The 16,496-nt window shown below is 53.7% G+C and overlaps 2 protein-coding genes across 6 annotated transcripts in view; one reads left to right on the top strand and one right to left on the bottom strand.

Annotated features, from left to right (window-relative positions):
• Positions 1 to 1,438, top strand: part of SYTL3 (synaptotagmin like 3) — a 91,083-nt gene extending 89,645 nt beyond the window's left edge. For 2 of the 5 annotated variants that reach the window (XM_061130266.1, XM_061130267.1), the window contains exon 16: positions 431 to 737. In XM_061130266.1, the coding sequence (XP_060986249.1) occupies positions 431 to 540 (110 nt within the window). In that variant the 3' untranslated portion in view covers positions 541 to 737. Of the gene's footprint in view, positions 1 to 430 lie in introns of all 5 variants that reach the window. The other 3 variants (XM_061130265.1, XM_061130264.1, XM_061130263.1) reach the window with 3 other exon arrangements.
• A 362-nt stretch (positions 1,439 to 1,800) lies between these two features.
• The window catches only part of EZR (ezrin), a 44,641-nt gene continuing 29,945 nt past the window's right edge, over positions 1,801 to 16,496 (bottom strand). Inside the window, exons 8-14 of the mRNA XM_061130269.1 lie at positions 8,832 to 8,928; positions 5,307 to 5,470; positions 4,979 to 5,109; positions 4,192 to 4,352; positions 3,767 to 3,859; positions 2,379 to 2,615; positions 1,801 to 2,299 (exon numbers count right to left, since the gene is read on the bottom strand). Coding sequence (XP_060986252.1) covers positions 2,135 to 2,299; positions 2,379 to 2,615; positions 3,767 to 3,859; positions 4,192 to 4,352; positions 4,979 to 5,109; positions 5,307 to 5,470; positions 8,832 to 8,928 — 1,048 coding nt within the window. The 3' untranslated portion in view covers positions 1,801 to 2,134. The remainder of the gene's footprint in view (positions 2,300 to 2,378; positions 2,616 to 3,766; positions 3,860 to 4,191; positions 4,353 to 4,978; positions 5,110 to 5,306; positions 5,471 to 8,831; positions 8,929 to 16,496) is intronic.

Raw genomic sequence — 16,496 nt, forward strand, 5'->3', positions numbered from 1 at the left:
ACCACTGGGGAGAAACCAGACTCACGGTTAAATTAGTTTTAAAAGGAACCCTGTCCACAGCACCCTCTTCTCACAGAGGGCAGCTCCTCTCTCCGAGCTAGCCTGGCCCTGGTTGGTCTGGCTCCCCGCCCGTCTGCGGCCACAATGATGTATTAAGACCTTTGACCCCCTTCTGGAAGAAACAACCCAAAGCTGTCCTCTAACGGCAGGGAAGATGCCTCAGGCTTTTGGAGGCCTGTCGGCCCCTGGGGAACACACCTGAGCATGTCCACGCCTGCTGTTAGGGGGTGGGCCCTCTCCCTTACTCGCTGGCAGGGCATGTTTTCATATGGTCTGAAGTTGCAGAGAAAAGGTACTTTCCACTTTGCTGAGAAGGGCTGGTGGGCATCCCTCAGCCATCACTAACCAACCTGTCCCTTCCCTCACACAGAAGAGGACCTGCCCGGCGGCGCGCACACAAGCTCACAGGCAAAGCTCCAGTGGCAGAAAGTTCTTTCCAGCCCCAACCTGTGGACAGACATGACCCTCATCCTGCGCTGACTGCTGCGGGGCCCCTCACAGTGAACCTGCCCATCCGTAGCCAGCCCACCACTGAGACGTTCTTCCGGACCCTTCCATGTGTATTTAAGTTAAACAGATCAATCATCGATGCATACACCTTACTGAGTCTCGGGTTGGTTGTCTGTGCTTTGAGAGATGTACAAAATGACCAGATTTCAATAAATGTGCACCAGGTACCCTGGTTCCCCTGTGCTTAGCAAATAGTGAAATTATGTGTCTCAAAGAGGAAAGACCATGGTGAGTATTTAATCCCTTCCCCCTTGGCTGTGGAAAACTGTTTCTGGAGGCGATCAGCAGGGAGTCATTTCGGCCAGGTAAGGGTCACCTGAGGAATGCCGGCCTCTCAGCGCAGCTGCCAGCCTGTGCGGACAGAGGGTCAGAGAAAGGCCCCTTGCCGCTCCAGCGCCTGCCTGGAGACACATGCCGCTGCCTCCTGCCTTGGGTTCATCCCCGCAGGACGTCTCAAGGGGAAAGGACAGGAAGGCCGGGGATGAGCAGATAGCTACCAGCTCTTCGCAGGCGTGCTCGGGAGCAGGAGGTGGTCAGAGCAGGTTCTGCCTGTGGAAGGACTGAGATCCTAACCAGGTCAGAAGGGCCCTCACGGCTGGTGTCCGAGTTATCAGAACAGCCTGTGTGGCTTTCGCAAATAAGCAGCTCTGATAGAAAATTCAAATGCGCGCATAGTCAGTTACACACAAAAAGAACACTAAAAGCAAAACCAAAAAAAAAAAAAAAAGTCATTTCCCAGATGTGAAGCCAGCAGTCGACCAGCCTTCCTTACTGCCCTCGGGTCATGTCAGATTCAGGGCCGTGGTTTTTAATATGTAATTCTTTTATTATTCTGTAAAAGGTAACAAAATATACAGAATGAAACTTTCCCTTTTTTTAAACTAATGTTACAAACCCACGTTATCGCTTACATATAAATACTATGCTCTATAGCTGATCATTATTTAGGTGTGTTAAGTCCAACAATGTAGCCCTCTACCTGTTAAGCAAAAAGAAAAAATTTATCCAGAGTACAGTATCCAGCATTGTTTATCCTGAGGAATCAAATGATCACAGGATTTCGTCAACTGAACTGAAGGCCTGGAGGAAGGAAATGGTGTGCGTGCGTAAGGGATTGCGTCAAACTTTTCACCCTTCAAAAAACAAATATACAGAGGAGGATCCTTCATAGAAATCAAGAAGAAAATCAATTTCAGCTAATTTCAGATAGAAAAAAAGTATGGCACAGAATATAAGCCACGATGTGGTTTTAATTATACTGAATCTGTATCACACATGCCAGCATGGAGGAGTTAGTTATTTCAGACTTTACAGGCATCTTTCCTTAATTGATTTCGTCCTGCTCCAAGCCAAAAAAAAAAAAAAAAAACAGGAAGTGATTCAATAAAAATAAAAATAAGAATCAGGCCTGTTTGGCACTATGATACAATTGGAAAAAAATAAACCAGGGAAACTGCCGCCGGTCCCAGCCCCAGAACACTCCCACTGAAGTAACTGCTCTCTTGGTGAAGGACCAGGAGCCGGGAGAGGGGGGCGGCGCGGGGTGGAGCCGAGGCCCGGCCGCTCACATGGCCTCGAACTCGTCGATGCGCTGCTTGGTGTTGCCTTGCCGGATCTGCCGCAGCGTCTTGTACTTGTCCCGGCCTTGCCTCATGTTCTCGTTGTGGATGATGTCGTTGTGGGTCCGCTTGTTCTCGTCTCTGGCCTGGGACAGCTCACTGGTCAGAGTCTGCAAGGGGAAGCAGCCCGTGGTCAGCTCCATGACCCGCCTGGGCGCCCCCCACCCCCGCCCGGCCCCCGGCCCTCACCATCAGCTGCCGCTGCACGCGCTCGTTCTTCTCAGCCTCGGTGATGCGCTTCTCCTCGTTGCGGTCGTCCAGGATGCCCTCGCTGGACAGCTCGGCACTCAGCTCCGTGCCCTCCTCCTGCGGGCCCTCGTGCACGTGGTAGTTCACCGGCTCGTACGCTGGCGGCGGCGGGGGCGCGGTCATCACCAGGTGCAGCTCCTCCCGGGTCTTCACCAGGTCATCCTGGGCTTCCTTGGCCTTTGGAAGCAGATTGAGAGGCAGGTGAGAACGTTCACAGAGAACCTCGGGCTTGAATCCTTAGGAACCACCTTTTAAATGAAGGCCCACTGTCCGTGGGGAGAGCAAGATCCTGCACCCTGCCTTCCCCCGCCGGCTGGATGCGCAGCCCTGAGCCGAGGGCCAGGCTCTGGCTGACCTGGTGGGCGGTCCACCGTCTGTGCAGCTGCCCCCAGGTCTGGAGACCCGGGTCAACTGCACCCGCGGCACTGAGAGAACGTAGACACTTTTCTAAGTACTATAACTTCTTTACAGTCCCTGTATATGCTTATTGTATATACTTTTGAAAAAAAATATGATGAAGCCCTCCAGCCACTGAAGGCTTTTTGATGTTCGATTTTACTTTCCCCCAGTGGCAGGCTGGGCATTGCTTATCAAGCTCCTGCCTGCCTGTCAGCAGGTGGTTCACACCCTTTCTCACCCCATAATCCTTCCAGCAGCTTGGGCAGGGGTGGGGGGGAGACACCGCACCACCATCCTGACCCTGGAGATGTGTTTAGTTTGTACCTGTTTTGTAATCCACTTCTTTCATTTAATACTTGAGCACTCTCCTCAAAAACCCAAGGACCAGAGTCTTCTGGACACAACTCAGGTTGGGGGATGGGGGTCCCCCATGAAGGGGAGGGGGCCACCGCAGGTGAGGAAGTGTGGAAAAGGGCTGGTGAGGGGAGAGGAGCCCCACAGCCTGGCAGAGGTCTACCCTCCGAACCCCGGGACCCCTGCAGTCTGCCCGCGGGAAGGATGCGGGTCTATTACAGCAGCAACTGACTAAACCTCTGGGCAGGGGGTGTGGACACCCCACAAGCTAGGTAATGCTCGTCCTGACTCTACAACAGGGAACCGAGCTCAGAGGTGAGGCCGCCCACCCACGGCACAGGAGGGAGTAGCCAGAGCTGGGCTCGCGGGGCTTAGAGACCCCCAGGGTGCAGGTCTTCCCCCACACCGCGGGGAGCATGTTAGGAGCGGCAGAAGGGCTCAGGGCCGGGCCTCTGGGCGTCCTGGGAGCACGCATGTAATCTGACTTAAAGCTAGTTCCTGACGGGGCGTCCCGAGCCCTGAAGGTGGTGTCCCGGCTGAGCCCCCGCCCCGCCTTGCCGGCGCCCCGCGCTCACCCGGAGCTGCCACTCTTCCACCTCGTTCTCCTTGCGCCGCCGCGCCTCCTCCAGGAGGGCGATCTTGGCCGTGTACTCGGCGAGCTCCGTGGCCTGAGGAAGGAACGGAAGCCCAGATTATTTCCAGAACGGTTTCAGCACGCCACTCGTGAAGGAGGGGTCACATTTTGGTATATGGTGCCCCATCCCTGGCCAGCGGTGTCCATCGCCCGCAGTGTCTGAGGCTGCACCTCGCCGGGGCTGCCGAGTCCATCCCCCCACCCAAGGCCCAACCACTGCGGGGCTCCCTCCCCACCGGCCACCTTATACCCTCAGATCACTTTACAGCCCCGCCGTAATGTACAAACGATCATCAGGCAGGTGTCACTCTGCCAGTCCCCAGGGGCAGCCTCCCTGTAACCCAGCACGAGGCCAGCGGCTCCTACCAGCTGCTCCTGGCTCTTGATCTGGTCGGCTGCCTGCTTCTCTAGCTCCTCCTTGGCGCGCAGCGCGGCCAGGCGGTCAGCCTCCAGGCGCCCCGCCTCTTCCTGGGCCCGCTTCCTCTCCTCCTCCAGCTTCAGGGCTCTCTGGATCTGGTCGGAGAGCTCTAGAGAGAGCGCAGAACCAGAGCTGCTCGAGGTGCAGTTGGGAACCCCTCAAGTCCTGCCCCGATTTCCCCTCAGGGGACCAGGTGGGACCGTGGCAGGAATCACCCCTATGCTGCGGAGCAGGGGACCGGGTTCCGGGCCGCTCCTCCCAAAGACCCTGCGGGGAACACTGGGCGACTGGTTCCTCAGGGCACAGAGGACCACATCCCCACGGTGAGGACACCCCCCCACCCCTCCCGGGCTGGCTGAATCCCCGCCCGGCTGCTCTCCTCAAACTCAGGAGACCGGGACCGCTCCCTCGGCTCTCGGCTTAGGTGGTCCGTGCAGCAGGGCTCCGGTGAGCTCGGCAGAGCGCTCTGCCTCCGCGAACCTCCACATCCTCATCAGGAACAGGGGGATAATTCAAACCTCACCCCACCAGACTCCGGGGAAATTTAAAAGGTTTACATCCAGCAGCATTCGGCACAGAACCCACAGAACTAGCTTCTAATCCCAATCACAACTTTATCATGTCTCTTCTCAAAGTCTCTACTTAAGGGGTCCCTCCGGGTTGCCTGTGTGCCCACCATCCGGCCCTCCCATCACAACCGGACCAGAGCCCCTCCTCCCAGGAGGCCCCGCCCACCTTTCTCCGCCTTCCTGGTTTTTTCCTCGTAGTCCTGAAGCCTGAGCATCAGTTCCTCCTTCTCACGCATCATCTGCTCTTTTTCTCTCTCCACGGTTTCTCTCCTCTTCTTTTCGGTTTCCAACTGCTGCCTGTTTCCAGGAGGGGAAGGTAAGCATGGTGTCCACACAGCAGCCTGCTCGTCCCAGCCCCTCACCAGCCCCAGGCCCGTCCACCCGGCAGAGGACACAGGTGACAGCACTGACCCCAGCCGCCCTGACGGCTCCCCGCCTCGGGGGGCCCGCCCACTGGGATCCCTGCCCCGCCCCGCCCCGCCCCGCCCCCTCACCTCTCCAGCTGCTTCTGGTGCTTCTCCTCCCGGGCCTGGGCCTTCATCTGCTGCACCTCAATGGTGTCGGGCTTCCGGCGGCGCATGTACAGCTCGTGGTTCCCCATGCAGAGCTGCAGGATCCGCTTGTTGATCCGCAGGCGGGGCGCGTAGAACACGAAGTCCTGCGGGACAGAGCAGCGTGGACGCTGACTCGGGCATGCGGGGTCTCTGGCTTGCTTCTCCCAAACCCGACCCCACCCAGTGGAAAGCCGCTGACCCCAGCAACGCGAGGAGTGGGGGGGGGCGGGGTCCTCGGTGCCAGGGGGCGAGCATCCTCTAGGACAAGCAGAGGGATTATGTGCGGTCAGCGCACGCCTGTGTGTGCACACACAGGAACCCCACGGCTGGACCAGCGGCTGACATCCTCCTCCAGCCCCTGATGGCCCCATCCCTGATTCTTGCCTGGACAGCGCAACTTCTCCTATTTGAGTTTCCGTCTCCTCCGCCTCAACCTTTCACTTCCCACCACTGCCAGTGCACCGACTGGGGCACCGCCGGAGCTTCAGCGCCAGCCGGGCAGCTCCAGGACCCCGTACGAATGGCCTGGTGCCCCCCTTCCACTCAGCTGCGCCCTCACCAGGAGCAGGCCTCCATGGGCCCCCCTCGGCGTGTCACATCCAATCCCACACGCCCGCGGCTGTCACTTCGGTGCCCACTGTGGCCGATGGGAGACATCAGCCACGGGGGCTGCCAGCGCCTCACCCTGACGGCCTGTCCCGCTATCTTCCACCCCGAGTCAGCCTCTTGGCGCGCTGGGCCATGTTCGCGCACCCCTGCCTTGACGGGACCAAACCCACTCTCTGTTTACGGGTGTCCAGTGGACACCTACTTGCGGGGCGACAGTTCACGCGGCCCTGCCGTGTCTGACCCCATGACCCTGGGCAAGTCCCTCCACCACTCGGAGAGCCTCAGCGTCTTCAGCTATACAATCGGTGGCTTTGTTGTCAGGACTGAGTCACAACATATTCCCAGGGACTGAGAAAGGCATCTGGCACAGTGAAAGGTGGCTGATACAAGAAACGCCTGGCTCAGACTTCGGGCTGCCTTACGACACCGCTACTGGAAAGCCTTCTTGAAAACAACAGAAATCACAGCACCCAAGGGCTTCCTGACTCTGTGACCGCATGGGTCTGGGACACAGTCTTCTTTCTTGGCTCCTGGTCACCCGTGTGACTAACACAGGTGACAGAGGAACAGTGTGGTTTAGAAACTCTGCCTAAAAGTTAAGAGTCATCTGCTTTCTCTTCCTGCTTTCCTTGCTCCTGGGAACCACAGTGCCCTCCGCATCCAGACTGAAACAGGGGAGGGTGGTCTGAAACAAAGGACCAGCCCTCCTGAAGCCTACAGGAACCTGCCAGGCGAGCTGGTCGACACACCCAGGAAGGGCTCAGTCTCTCCACCTGTCCCCAAACGCAGGGGAGGGAGTGATGGCAAGCCACAGAGCCCACGGACTTCCTGGGCAGGGCTCTCCTTGGAGTTTCACACGCTTGTTATTAAGTCATCGGGTTTCCCAAGGAGCAGGGAGAAACAGGTATTTTTATCACCCACCTTTCTCCTGTTACACAGGGGAAAGCCACCTCTCGTGACTGCACAGCTACCCAGGTGGGTCCTGGCTGTGGTTCCCAAGTATTTGCAAAGAAACTAATGAAAAATGTCACTTAAAGAGAAAACAAACAAACAAACCAAGGGTCAGAACTGCAGGTGACGCTCCCGGAGAACACAGCCGCCCAGACACAGGGTTGTGAGTGCCGGGGATGGCGAGAGCACTGGTGCAAGGGAGACGAGGAAACTCCCACGCTGCCTTTGCAGGTGGCCAGTTTCTGACTTCAAGTTAAAAACTGGAGGCTAACATTCAGAGATTTCTAAATCCACGTCTCCAGTCCAGGCCTCCTGATGCAACTCGGGGCAGGCTAACTCTGGCAGAGAATGAGATCCTCAAAATGGAAACCAGGAATGCTCCAGGAAAGTGAATCCAAGGTCCCAAGGAAACAGGTGAGCCTCTGGGCTGCTCCCTGCTTCCATCGGCTGGGCAGGGCCTGCCGTCAAGGGCAGGTCTCCACCCTTCTGCTTTTTCCATGGGGCATGCACCAGAGGCCCTTTTCCAACGGGAGCCAGCTGTCTCGGCCCAAAGCAGGCCCACCCTTGCGTCAGGGCTTTGACCGTTCACGACTGGAAGGTCCCAGCGCAGGAGTCAACACACGGCGCCAAACTGGGGTATCTGAGCGGCCGGCTGGGAGGAGGAGCCGCCTGGCCAGGGCGCGGGGCTGGGGCTCAGCTGGGGGCTCCCTGGGGGTGCTGCCCTCCACATGGGTTCAGGGGTCCCTCCCCGTGTGCTTCGGCGACCTTTGGGTTTCTGGATTTGTTGTTAAGTGCAATGACGCTGTTAAATCCACTGTGGATGAGGGCACTGCCCTCATTTCCTGGTTTCATCTCTCCACTGGTGTCTATACCTCCTGGGGCGGGATCCGCCCTGCTCCACTGTGCCCACCATCCTAGAGTTGCACCTACACGCAGCACGCAACCTGCAAAGGTCTCTCCCCTTTTCCCCCTTTAAGTGATGGCTTCACATAAAACCAGATTATAGTAAAAGTACACTCGGCTAATTCAACCCAGTGCATTACAATTGCCTCTGCTTGGGAGTTTATGATTATATCCTTCCAGCTTTGCAAAAGCTAAACTTAAACCCAATTTGAAAGCACATACAACTTAATTCTTCAACAGTCTACCTAGAATTCCTACTTCTGTCCGTAAACTTCTTAAAAAAGGCTCTGAACAATCAGTAACATCTCAAGTGCAGCCTGTACCGGGTCGCAGGCTCTCCTCGCCACCCCATGTCACCGCCCACATCACGCGGGGACACTATGACCCTTGGTTCGTGGTGCCGCATATTAATGTGACCTGTTACCATGGTGCCTGAGAGTCTGTATTAAACACTTGTTTCATTTAAAACAAATGTTCAACTACTCATGGAGCAGGAGTCAAGAGTTTGCAAATAGCAGGAGTACTGAAACTGTCTCTCAGTAAGGACAATACTTGGCCCCATGGTGTTCAGACCTCTGGTTTACCCTTAGGACTAACCCCCATGAGAGGAACAGCTGGAGAGCAATGCTACATGCTGACCCCTGAGCAGTAGCCATCAGCAAGCGCACCCAAGTCCAGGAGGGCTCCCAGACGTGTGTCTCCCAGCCTAACGCTGTTACCTGTGGAACCAAAATTACCCAAGACACGGAAGTCCTTTTCCGAACCGTAATTTTGGTAAAATTCACAACAGGCTCTAAGAAGGGTAAGAGAACTCCTTCAAGCGGCAGTTTTTTTAAGAACAGAAGATTTCTGAGTAGAAAACAAACTCCTCCCCTCTGCCACCCCGCCAACAGGTAGTTCTGAAATCACTGGCTCCTTGTCACACACAGAAATCTGTTATCTTGGAGACGCATTATGGCTGCCAGAATGAAAAAACAGCAAAGGCAACTGTCATGGACTTACAGGAGCCTTCTTGTCGATGGGCTTGATGACAAACTTCTTGTCATTGAAAGAGATGTTCCTGATCTCGCTCCATGGGAAGCCAATCTTTGGGGTCAACCTAAGGTCCAAAAAAAAAAAAAAAAAAGGGTGGGAGAAGTTAGATGTGTACTTGGATTGGCTAAGAAAGGTTTGCAAAACCATTCTTAATTGTTTTTAGTTCAATTACAAAAAGCATAAATCGAGCCCAAGAATCACAACATGTAATATCCATCATAGCCAAGACAGCTGCCACCTGTGCTGGGCAAGCTGACAGGGGGGTCCGTCAGCATGGAGCTCTATGAGGCCTGAATAATGCTCCCCTTTAACACATCTTTCTCGGTGACTGCGGCCCATCTCCCGGCTTGTAATCTTGAGGTCAACTTGGAGGCCTAACCAGGCACATCCTTTCATCCTTTGAAACCTCTCTTACAACCATCCTTTGCAATTCATTCTCACATCACCACCCTGACACCTCTCACGTGCCGGCAGCCTAATCAAGTCCCTTGTTGCTGGAACCCTACTTCCTGTCTGCCTGTCTGATTAATGTCCCGTTTGTTTACTCCATTCCCCTCCTCAAAAATGCCAACACGGCCCTAACCTCACCCGGTTTCTAAAGATGAAACCCACAGTCCTTAACTTACTATCCAAGAGCCTTCTAACCGAGCCCCAGCGGCTGGGTTCAGCCCATCCTGTCAACACAGGGTTCACTGCCTGCCACCCCCTGCCTGGAAGGGTCTCCTACCTCCCTCCCCCACCATTCCCGGACCTGCAGAGCTCAGGCCAGCTCATTCTCCCTCTCTCGACAGCCCTCCTCCTCTCCAGGTGCCACCCCTTATACTATGCAAACTATTCTTGTGTTATTCACATTACATTATTACTGAGCTCTCTGAAAACCAGGCAGGTTCACATTCTGATGGCCAAGAGCATGTCCTGTGTTTCCCAAACACGCTCTACCCAGAGCAGCTGCTCACAAATGGAGAAGGAAAGCGCTTGGCATGGTTCAAGTCCAGCGTTTCCTTGCTGATTGTGTCTGGGTGGCTGCTTCACTGCTGAAAGTGGGGGTGTTCAAGTCCCCCCCCCATCACTGTATTGGTGTCTGTTTCTCCCTTCAGAACATCTGTTTGCCTTCAGGTGCTTTGATGATGCTGGGTGCACGTTTATGTACAACTGTTACATCTTCTTGGTGAGCTGAGGGCATGGTGTGGATTCAGCTCCTCTGGTTCTCATTTGCATGATGCACGTCCTCCTGGCGGGCCAGACACATTCCTGGACACGTTCCAGCCCAGTGCTCGGATCATACACCCTAACGAGAGGCCCACTGCGGTCCTACTCAGTCACGACTCGTCCACCACTGGCCAGAACTCTGGGTTTTTAATTAGCATTCCTGGGAAGGCTCACTGTATGAATTTAAGACCACCACGTTGCTCTATGAACTTTGTAATTCCCACCCTATTCTATTTTCCGCCCGCTTGGGAGACAGAGCCCCTGCCACCCCCCCAGGAGGAGTGACAAGGATGGGAGGGTACCATCCCCCCTCCCCAGAGGGGAAACAAAGCCCCTCCTTTGGAGCCCTTTTCCAGCTTTTGCCTGGAGGAGTCCTCCACCCTATTCTTGCGACACATTTACCATGGATACCTTTCCAGAAGTAAGGACAGATCCTCAAGGCATCTTTCAAAGATGCTGCTGTCAAAAACAGTCCTTGCCTGTGAGCCATAAACCTCCAATTTAGGAAAGGAAAAGGGCGGAGGACTACACTGCCTACCAGCATGTTTAACCAAAAACAGACGGGCAATGTAGGTCCTGCTGTGACGACGCAAGCTGAGTGACGCAAGCTGAGTCGAGGCAGTGGGGGTGGCCTCTGAAGGCCGGGAGAGGGCACCTAAGCCTCTTCGGGGACCCAGGAGTCAGGGCACTGGCCAGGCTGTGGTTTAAGGGTCAAGCCCTTTTGGAACACATCCTTTTGCAAGCGTTCTCCTATAGGACCACCAGTGCCCGCTGAAACAGATCTGGTTAGCACACTTCAAAGCACTCAAAAAAGCATGCAAGGAGTTTGTTTGTTCAGTTACTATGAGATATATAATGTTGCTGTTTAGTAGTTCAGTCGTGAACGACTGTTTTGCCAACCCCAAGGGCTGTAGCCCGCCTGGCGCTCAGTCCGTGGGATTTCCCAGGCAAGAATACTGGAGTGGGTTGCCATTTCCTCCTCCAGGGGAATCTTTCCAACCTAGGGATCGAACCTGAGTTTCCTGCCTTGGCAGGCGGATTCTTGACTACTCAGCCACCGGGGAAGCCCTATCATTTAAAGTCATTTTGTTTACAGGTCTCTGAACAATGGAAAGGAACTCAGCACATCATCTGTCCCTGCCATGGACGTCAGCCTCCGTCTTTCCACGGAAAAGCCGTGAAGGAGAGACAGCAGGCAGGCATCAGCTGCTTCAGAACACTTTGCTCCGCGGAACACATGGCCAGCGTGCTGGGAAGGGCAGAGGTGCTGGAACCAGCCTCAGCTGTGCAGTCAGCACTGCGTACCGGGCTTCCAATGCCCTGAACTTTCAAGAGCCAATGATTTGTTCTCTGGCTCCTAGTTTTATCTGGGTCTCTCCAAACAGTTTCTAACACAGAAAACTTGGACCTTCAGGCTCGACAGGCATGTTTCTCTCAAGAGCTGGGCACCCCGTCTCCATGGCCTCCAGCTTCTGCTCTCTGCTGTACCTGCAAAGCTTATCTTTGTAAGACTGAAACCTCATATAACAATTTAGAGTCTCCATAAACATGACTGTAGGGACAAAGATGAGGACTAAACGTGAAATTTCTGACTCACTCCTGAGTTAAAGAACCTCCTTTAATTCTTGACCATAATTGTAAGCCAACAGAGGTTTTTCTTTCCTTCTTTCTTTTTTGAGTTTACTTACAGGACACAAACAGAAAAAGACCCACAAAGAAGATTTCTAAAGGGTTTGTAAGTCTGTTTTGTGCATGTGCTCAGTTATGTCTGACTCTTTGTGACCCCATGGACTGTAGCTCCTCTATCCATGGGATTATCCTGGAAAGAATACTGGAGTGGGTTGCCATGTCCTCCTCCAGGGGATCTTTCCATCCCAGGGATCGAACCTGCATCTGTTATGTCTCCTACATTGGCAGGCAGATTCTTTACCACTGCGCCACCTGGGAAGCCCAAGTCTGTCCTTACTTAGGCATAAAAAAAATTTTAAGTATAATTCGAGAATAACAGGGAACCAGAGCTCTTTGGAGTAACAGCCAATTCCAGGACTGGAGCAGAATCTGGGACATCTGGAGGTGCTGGAAAGGAAGAAGTGACTTGAAAATCTGGGGTCAGAGGAAGGCATAGTAGCCAACTCAAAGGAGCTCCAAAAAGCAAATCTCACACAATCTGAGCAACAAAGTAACTGTTTAGGTTATGATCCGTTGACGAAAACACATACCCATGAGTCCGTATTAATATCAGTAACTAAACAATAAATGGGAGAGGAGAAAGTGGCTCCTTTTAGAATTCCATTAATATCTGTAAACAAAATGATTATTAAAAAAATTCACTTCTCATACCACAGTAATAACTGTTTATCCAAGTCTCAACAATGGATGTAGAATTAATAGCTACAAGTATAATGAATAGGATATTCACTAGACTCTCCCCTAAATATACTTATCTCAAAAAGGAGGAGAGTAACTTTGCAGGAAGCCAGGCAGATGTCACCTTGACCTGAGATTCACGTCAACACCAGAAGCAGGATATTCCAACATCACATGCCACATGGAAGGGCATGGCAGCACTTTTGTAGGACTTTTGCCTAAAGTGCACACGTCAGATCTTATCGTGAGAAAGGATCAGATCCAAGGTGAGGGATTTTCTAAAGAGTCAATGTCAATACTCTTTACAGGGGTCAAGGCTGTGACAGACAGACTGTGGGAGTGTCCCAGATGGAAGGAGACTGGGGGGGGCAGGGGGGGGGTGGCGGGAAGGTTAAGGGTGGCAACTGAATGTAGGTGGGATTCCAGGCAGATCCTGGACAGGAAAGGAACATGAGTGGGAAAACATGGGAAGACCGTCCACAGACTGTTAAAACCATCGGGAATCAGGGTGAACATACTGCCTGTGATACCTGGACCCTGTTCTACGTGAGATGCTAACATGTGGGAAGAGGCACATGTAGTAAAGAATCCACTTGCCAAGGCAGGAGGTGCGCATTCAACTGCTGGGAAGGGAAGATCCCCCGGAGAAGGAAATGGCAACCCGCTCTGGGAAATCCCATGGAGAGAGGAGCCTGGGGGCTACAGTCCATGGGGCACGAAGAGTCGGACATGACCGAGCAACTGAACATCTGGGGAAGGGCATATGGGAATTCTTTGCACTTACTATTTTTGGAAACTTTCTGAAGTCTGAAATGGTTTCAAAATGAAAAAATGGTTAAGAAAATTTAAATTTGAGACTTCCCTGGCAGTTCAGTGGTTAGACTCTGAGCTTCCAATGCATGGGGTGCAGGTTCGATCCCTGGTTGGGGAACTGAGATCCCACGTGTGTGCAATACGGTAAAAAAAAAAAAAAAAAAAAATTAAATTCAAAACCCGCAGCAGACAGTGATGACGACGTTCCACACTGTGAGAGGAGTTAGCAGGCATGTGTGTGTCTAATATTAGCAGATGAACACTCAAGAACTGTGAATTTCGTTTAAATTTTTACATTAAAAAAAAACACACACAAAAACAAACAAAAAAACATACTACTACTCAGTCACTTAAGTTGTGTCTGACTATGACCCCAGGGACTATAGCCAACCGGGCCCCTCCGTCCATGAAATTCTCCAGGCAAGAATACTGGAGTGGGTTGCCATTTCCTCCTCCAGAGGATCTTCCCGACTCAGGGATTGAATCCGAGTCTCCTGCACTGGCAGGCAGCCTCTTTATCACCAAGTCGCCTGGGAAGCCACAAAACAGACTGAGCCCTAATAAATAATAGGCATTTTGGGGCGAGGATACAGATGCCTGCAGAGGTGTCCAGAGGAGGGTGTGGGGACAGAGGGCAGTGACATGTGGACGGGGGGAGGCATCACAAAGCAAGGGGTTAAATGCCAGCGGTGGAACCTTGGTTGTAGGCACACGGGATTCACTGTAAAATGCTTCGTGTGTTGCAGTTTTTTTGTTGTTGCAGTTTTTTTTGAAAATTTTCATTGGAATGAGTTTAGAAAGGTCTGGTGGGAGGACGGGCTGGAGATCAAATTGGGGCTCAGAGAAAGGGAAGAGCAGGCAGACCCGCCGAGTCACCTCCCCGGGTGGTGATGAGCCTAAAGGTCTGCCCACACCTCTATGTGGAGGAAAAGTCAGTTAACCCGGCCCTGCCCTCCCCTATCAGGAGGGACCAACCCTCTCTGCAGGGCCGGAGCATCGGAAAACTCCCTGCACCCCGTCTCTGCCGCCTACTCCCCCACACTGAACAGCCACCAAGGTGCCCCCCACCACGTGTCCAAACTCCCTTCTCGGCCAGTCTGAGCCGGACTTTTAAACCTCTTCTGAGAGGTGCTCTAACTCTTTCCGGAGGGGTCCTCGTGGAAACAGACTTGTGTCAGAAACCCAGCTATTCAAAACATAAAATCTGTTTGTGTTCAAGCTGGGGTACCAAAGACAGAAAGGAGAGGACTGTCTGACAACTGCGACCCTGATATACCTGTGAATCCACAAAACTCACGAATCATAAAATCCCTTTTGACTCTCCTCGGAGATGCAGGTAAGCCACCGACGATAAATGAGGCGCAAAGATGTAACACCAGTGCCCCTCCCCACCAAAGATAAACCTGCCTGGGAGCAAGATTTTTAGAAACTGGAAAGAATCCTGTATTTTTAAATGGGTGAAACATCATTTCTAACGCTCATCAACAGAAATGGAAATCAGAATGTGAGATTACAAGCCTGGGTGAACAGCGTAAGGGGAGAGACACTGGCCTTCATCTCGCCCCATCCTCTCCTGCTGCAGCCCCAGCCAGCACACAGAGGGCCAGAGGAGTGAGCTCTGGGAGGGATGAGGCTGGGGAAAGAGGGCTTCCAAAAGGCCCAAGAGCTTGCAGCAGATCAGGCTACTCTGATCTTCTGGTTTTGTTTTTGGCCAGACTAGGCCGGGCAGTTGTCACACGGCTAATCTCAACCTTCCCTGCCCCAGGCTGACGCAGGCGTCCGCGGCCGAAGTCCACGCTCTCCCCACGCCCTCTCCTCTCTGGATCAAGGGTTTACAGAAAGACAAGTGCTTCCTGCCCTACGCACTCCCACTTGACTGTTACATACATGATGGAAAAGGGACCCCAAGAAATATCCCCCATCCCAGCATGTTTAATACTAAAAATGATAAGCTTTTCAATAAGGACACCTGCTTACTGCAGGGCTTCCCTGGTGGTTCAGCAGTAAAGAATCTGCCTGCAATTTAGGAGCCACAGGAGATGTGGGTTGGACCCCTGGGTCAGGAAGATCCCCTGGAGGAGGAAATGGCAACCCACTCCAGTATTCCTGCCTGGAAAATCCCATGGACAGAGGAAACTGGAGGGCTACAGTCCATGAGGTTGCAAACAATCGGACACAACTGAAGCGACTTAGCACGCATCTACAAGGTGTATCAGGTCTACATCACCTAACACGCACTGGACATAGCAGATTTCTCCCTTGAGCAGTGCTCCAGGTCCTCATGGTCCTCCACCGTCAGCTCCTCGGCTGAGGGTCACCTTTAACACAACTTTACCACAGCTAAGCGCTGTCACCGCATTCCTCAGACCCAGCCACAATCTCCTGCTCATCCGAGGAAGGGACTTGTCAGTATTTGCTTCAAAGGAGCACAGCTCTGACTACAGAAGAACTACGTTACCTGCCCGCAGAAGCAAGGGGGAGCAAGGCGTGCCCCACGCCCCCCGGGGTCTTCTTCGGGGAGGAGGCCCTTTGAGAGGCCGCTGGTTTCACAGCTCAGCTGAGGGGTGGGTGGGAGCCGGAGGGGAGGCAGGGCTGGGGGAGCCAAGCGGCTCACTCAGGTTTCTCCTCAGAGCAAACGGGCATTTACGTGGGTGGGCAGGTGTGGTGACGAGCTGACAGCAGCAAGTTTTTGCCCCTGGCGGTGTCCCGTAGCTTGAAAAACCTGTTGGGACAGCCCTGGCCGTGGCTATGTTATAAGATCTGCTCATGCAGGAGCAGAGTTCGGAGGCAGAGGCAGTTTCCCACGCATGTTCCCGTGAGGCAGTGCTCCCTGAGGACTGGTCCCGAGACCCTGACTCATCCAGGCTGGTCACGCCTGGGTCCAGCGGAAGGAGCGCACCAAGAGTCCTCAGGGACCCACTTCTGGGTCCTCAGACGCGGCCCCGCGCGCCTCCACTAAGCGAGCCACGTCCCAAGTGTAACAAGAGTCGTCTGACTGGCACCATGCCTTCCGGCGGGTGGATAAAGGCACTCCTCCAACCACTCCGGTGCTCGGACCAGGGGCCGGGAATGTCTGACACAGACCCCACCCCTCAGGAGAAAGGGTTCTGCACCCTGGGTTCCGGCAAGCATGCTGGGATTACAGCGGATTCTACAGATGATATTGGGCTTCCCTGGCAGCTCAATGGTAAAGAACCCGCCTGCTCATACAGGAGACAGGTTCGTTCCCTGGGTTGGGAAGAT

This window comes from Dama dama, chromosome 26, assembly GCF_033118175.1.
Source record: "Dama dama isolate Ldn47 chromosome 26, ASM3311817v1, whole genome shotgun sequence".
NCBI lineage: Eukaryota > Metazoa > Chordata > Mammalia > Artiodactyla > Cervidae > Dama > Dama dama.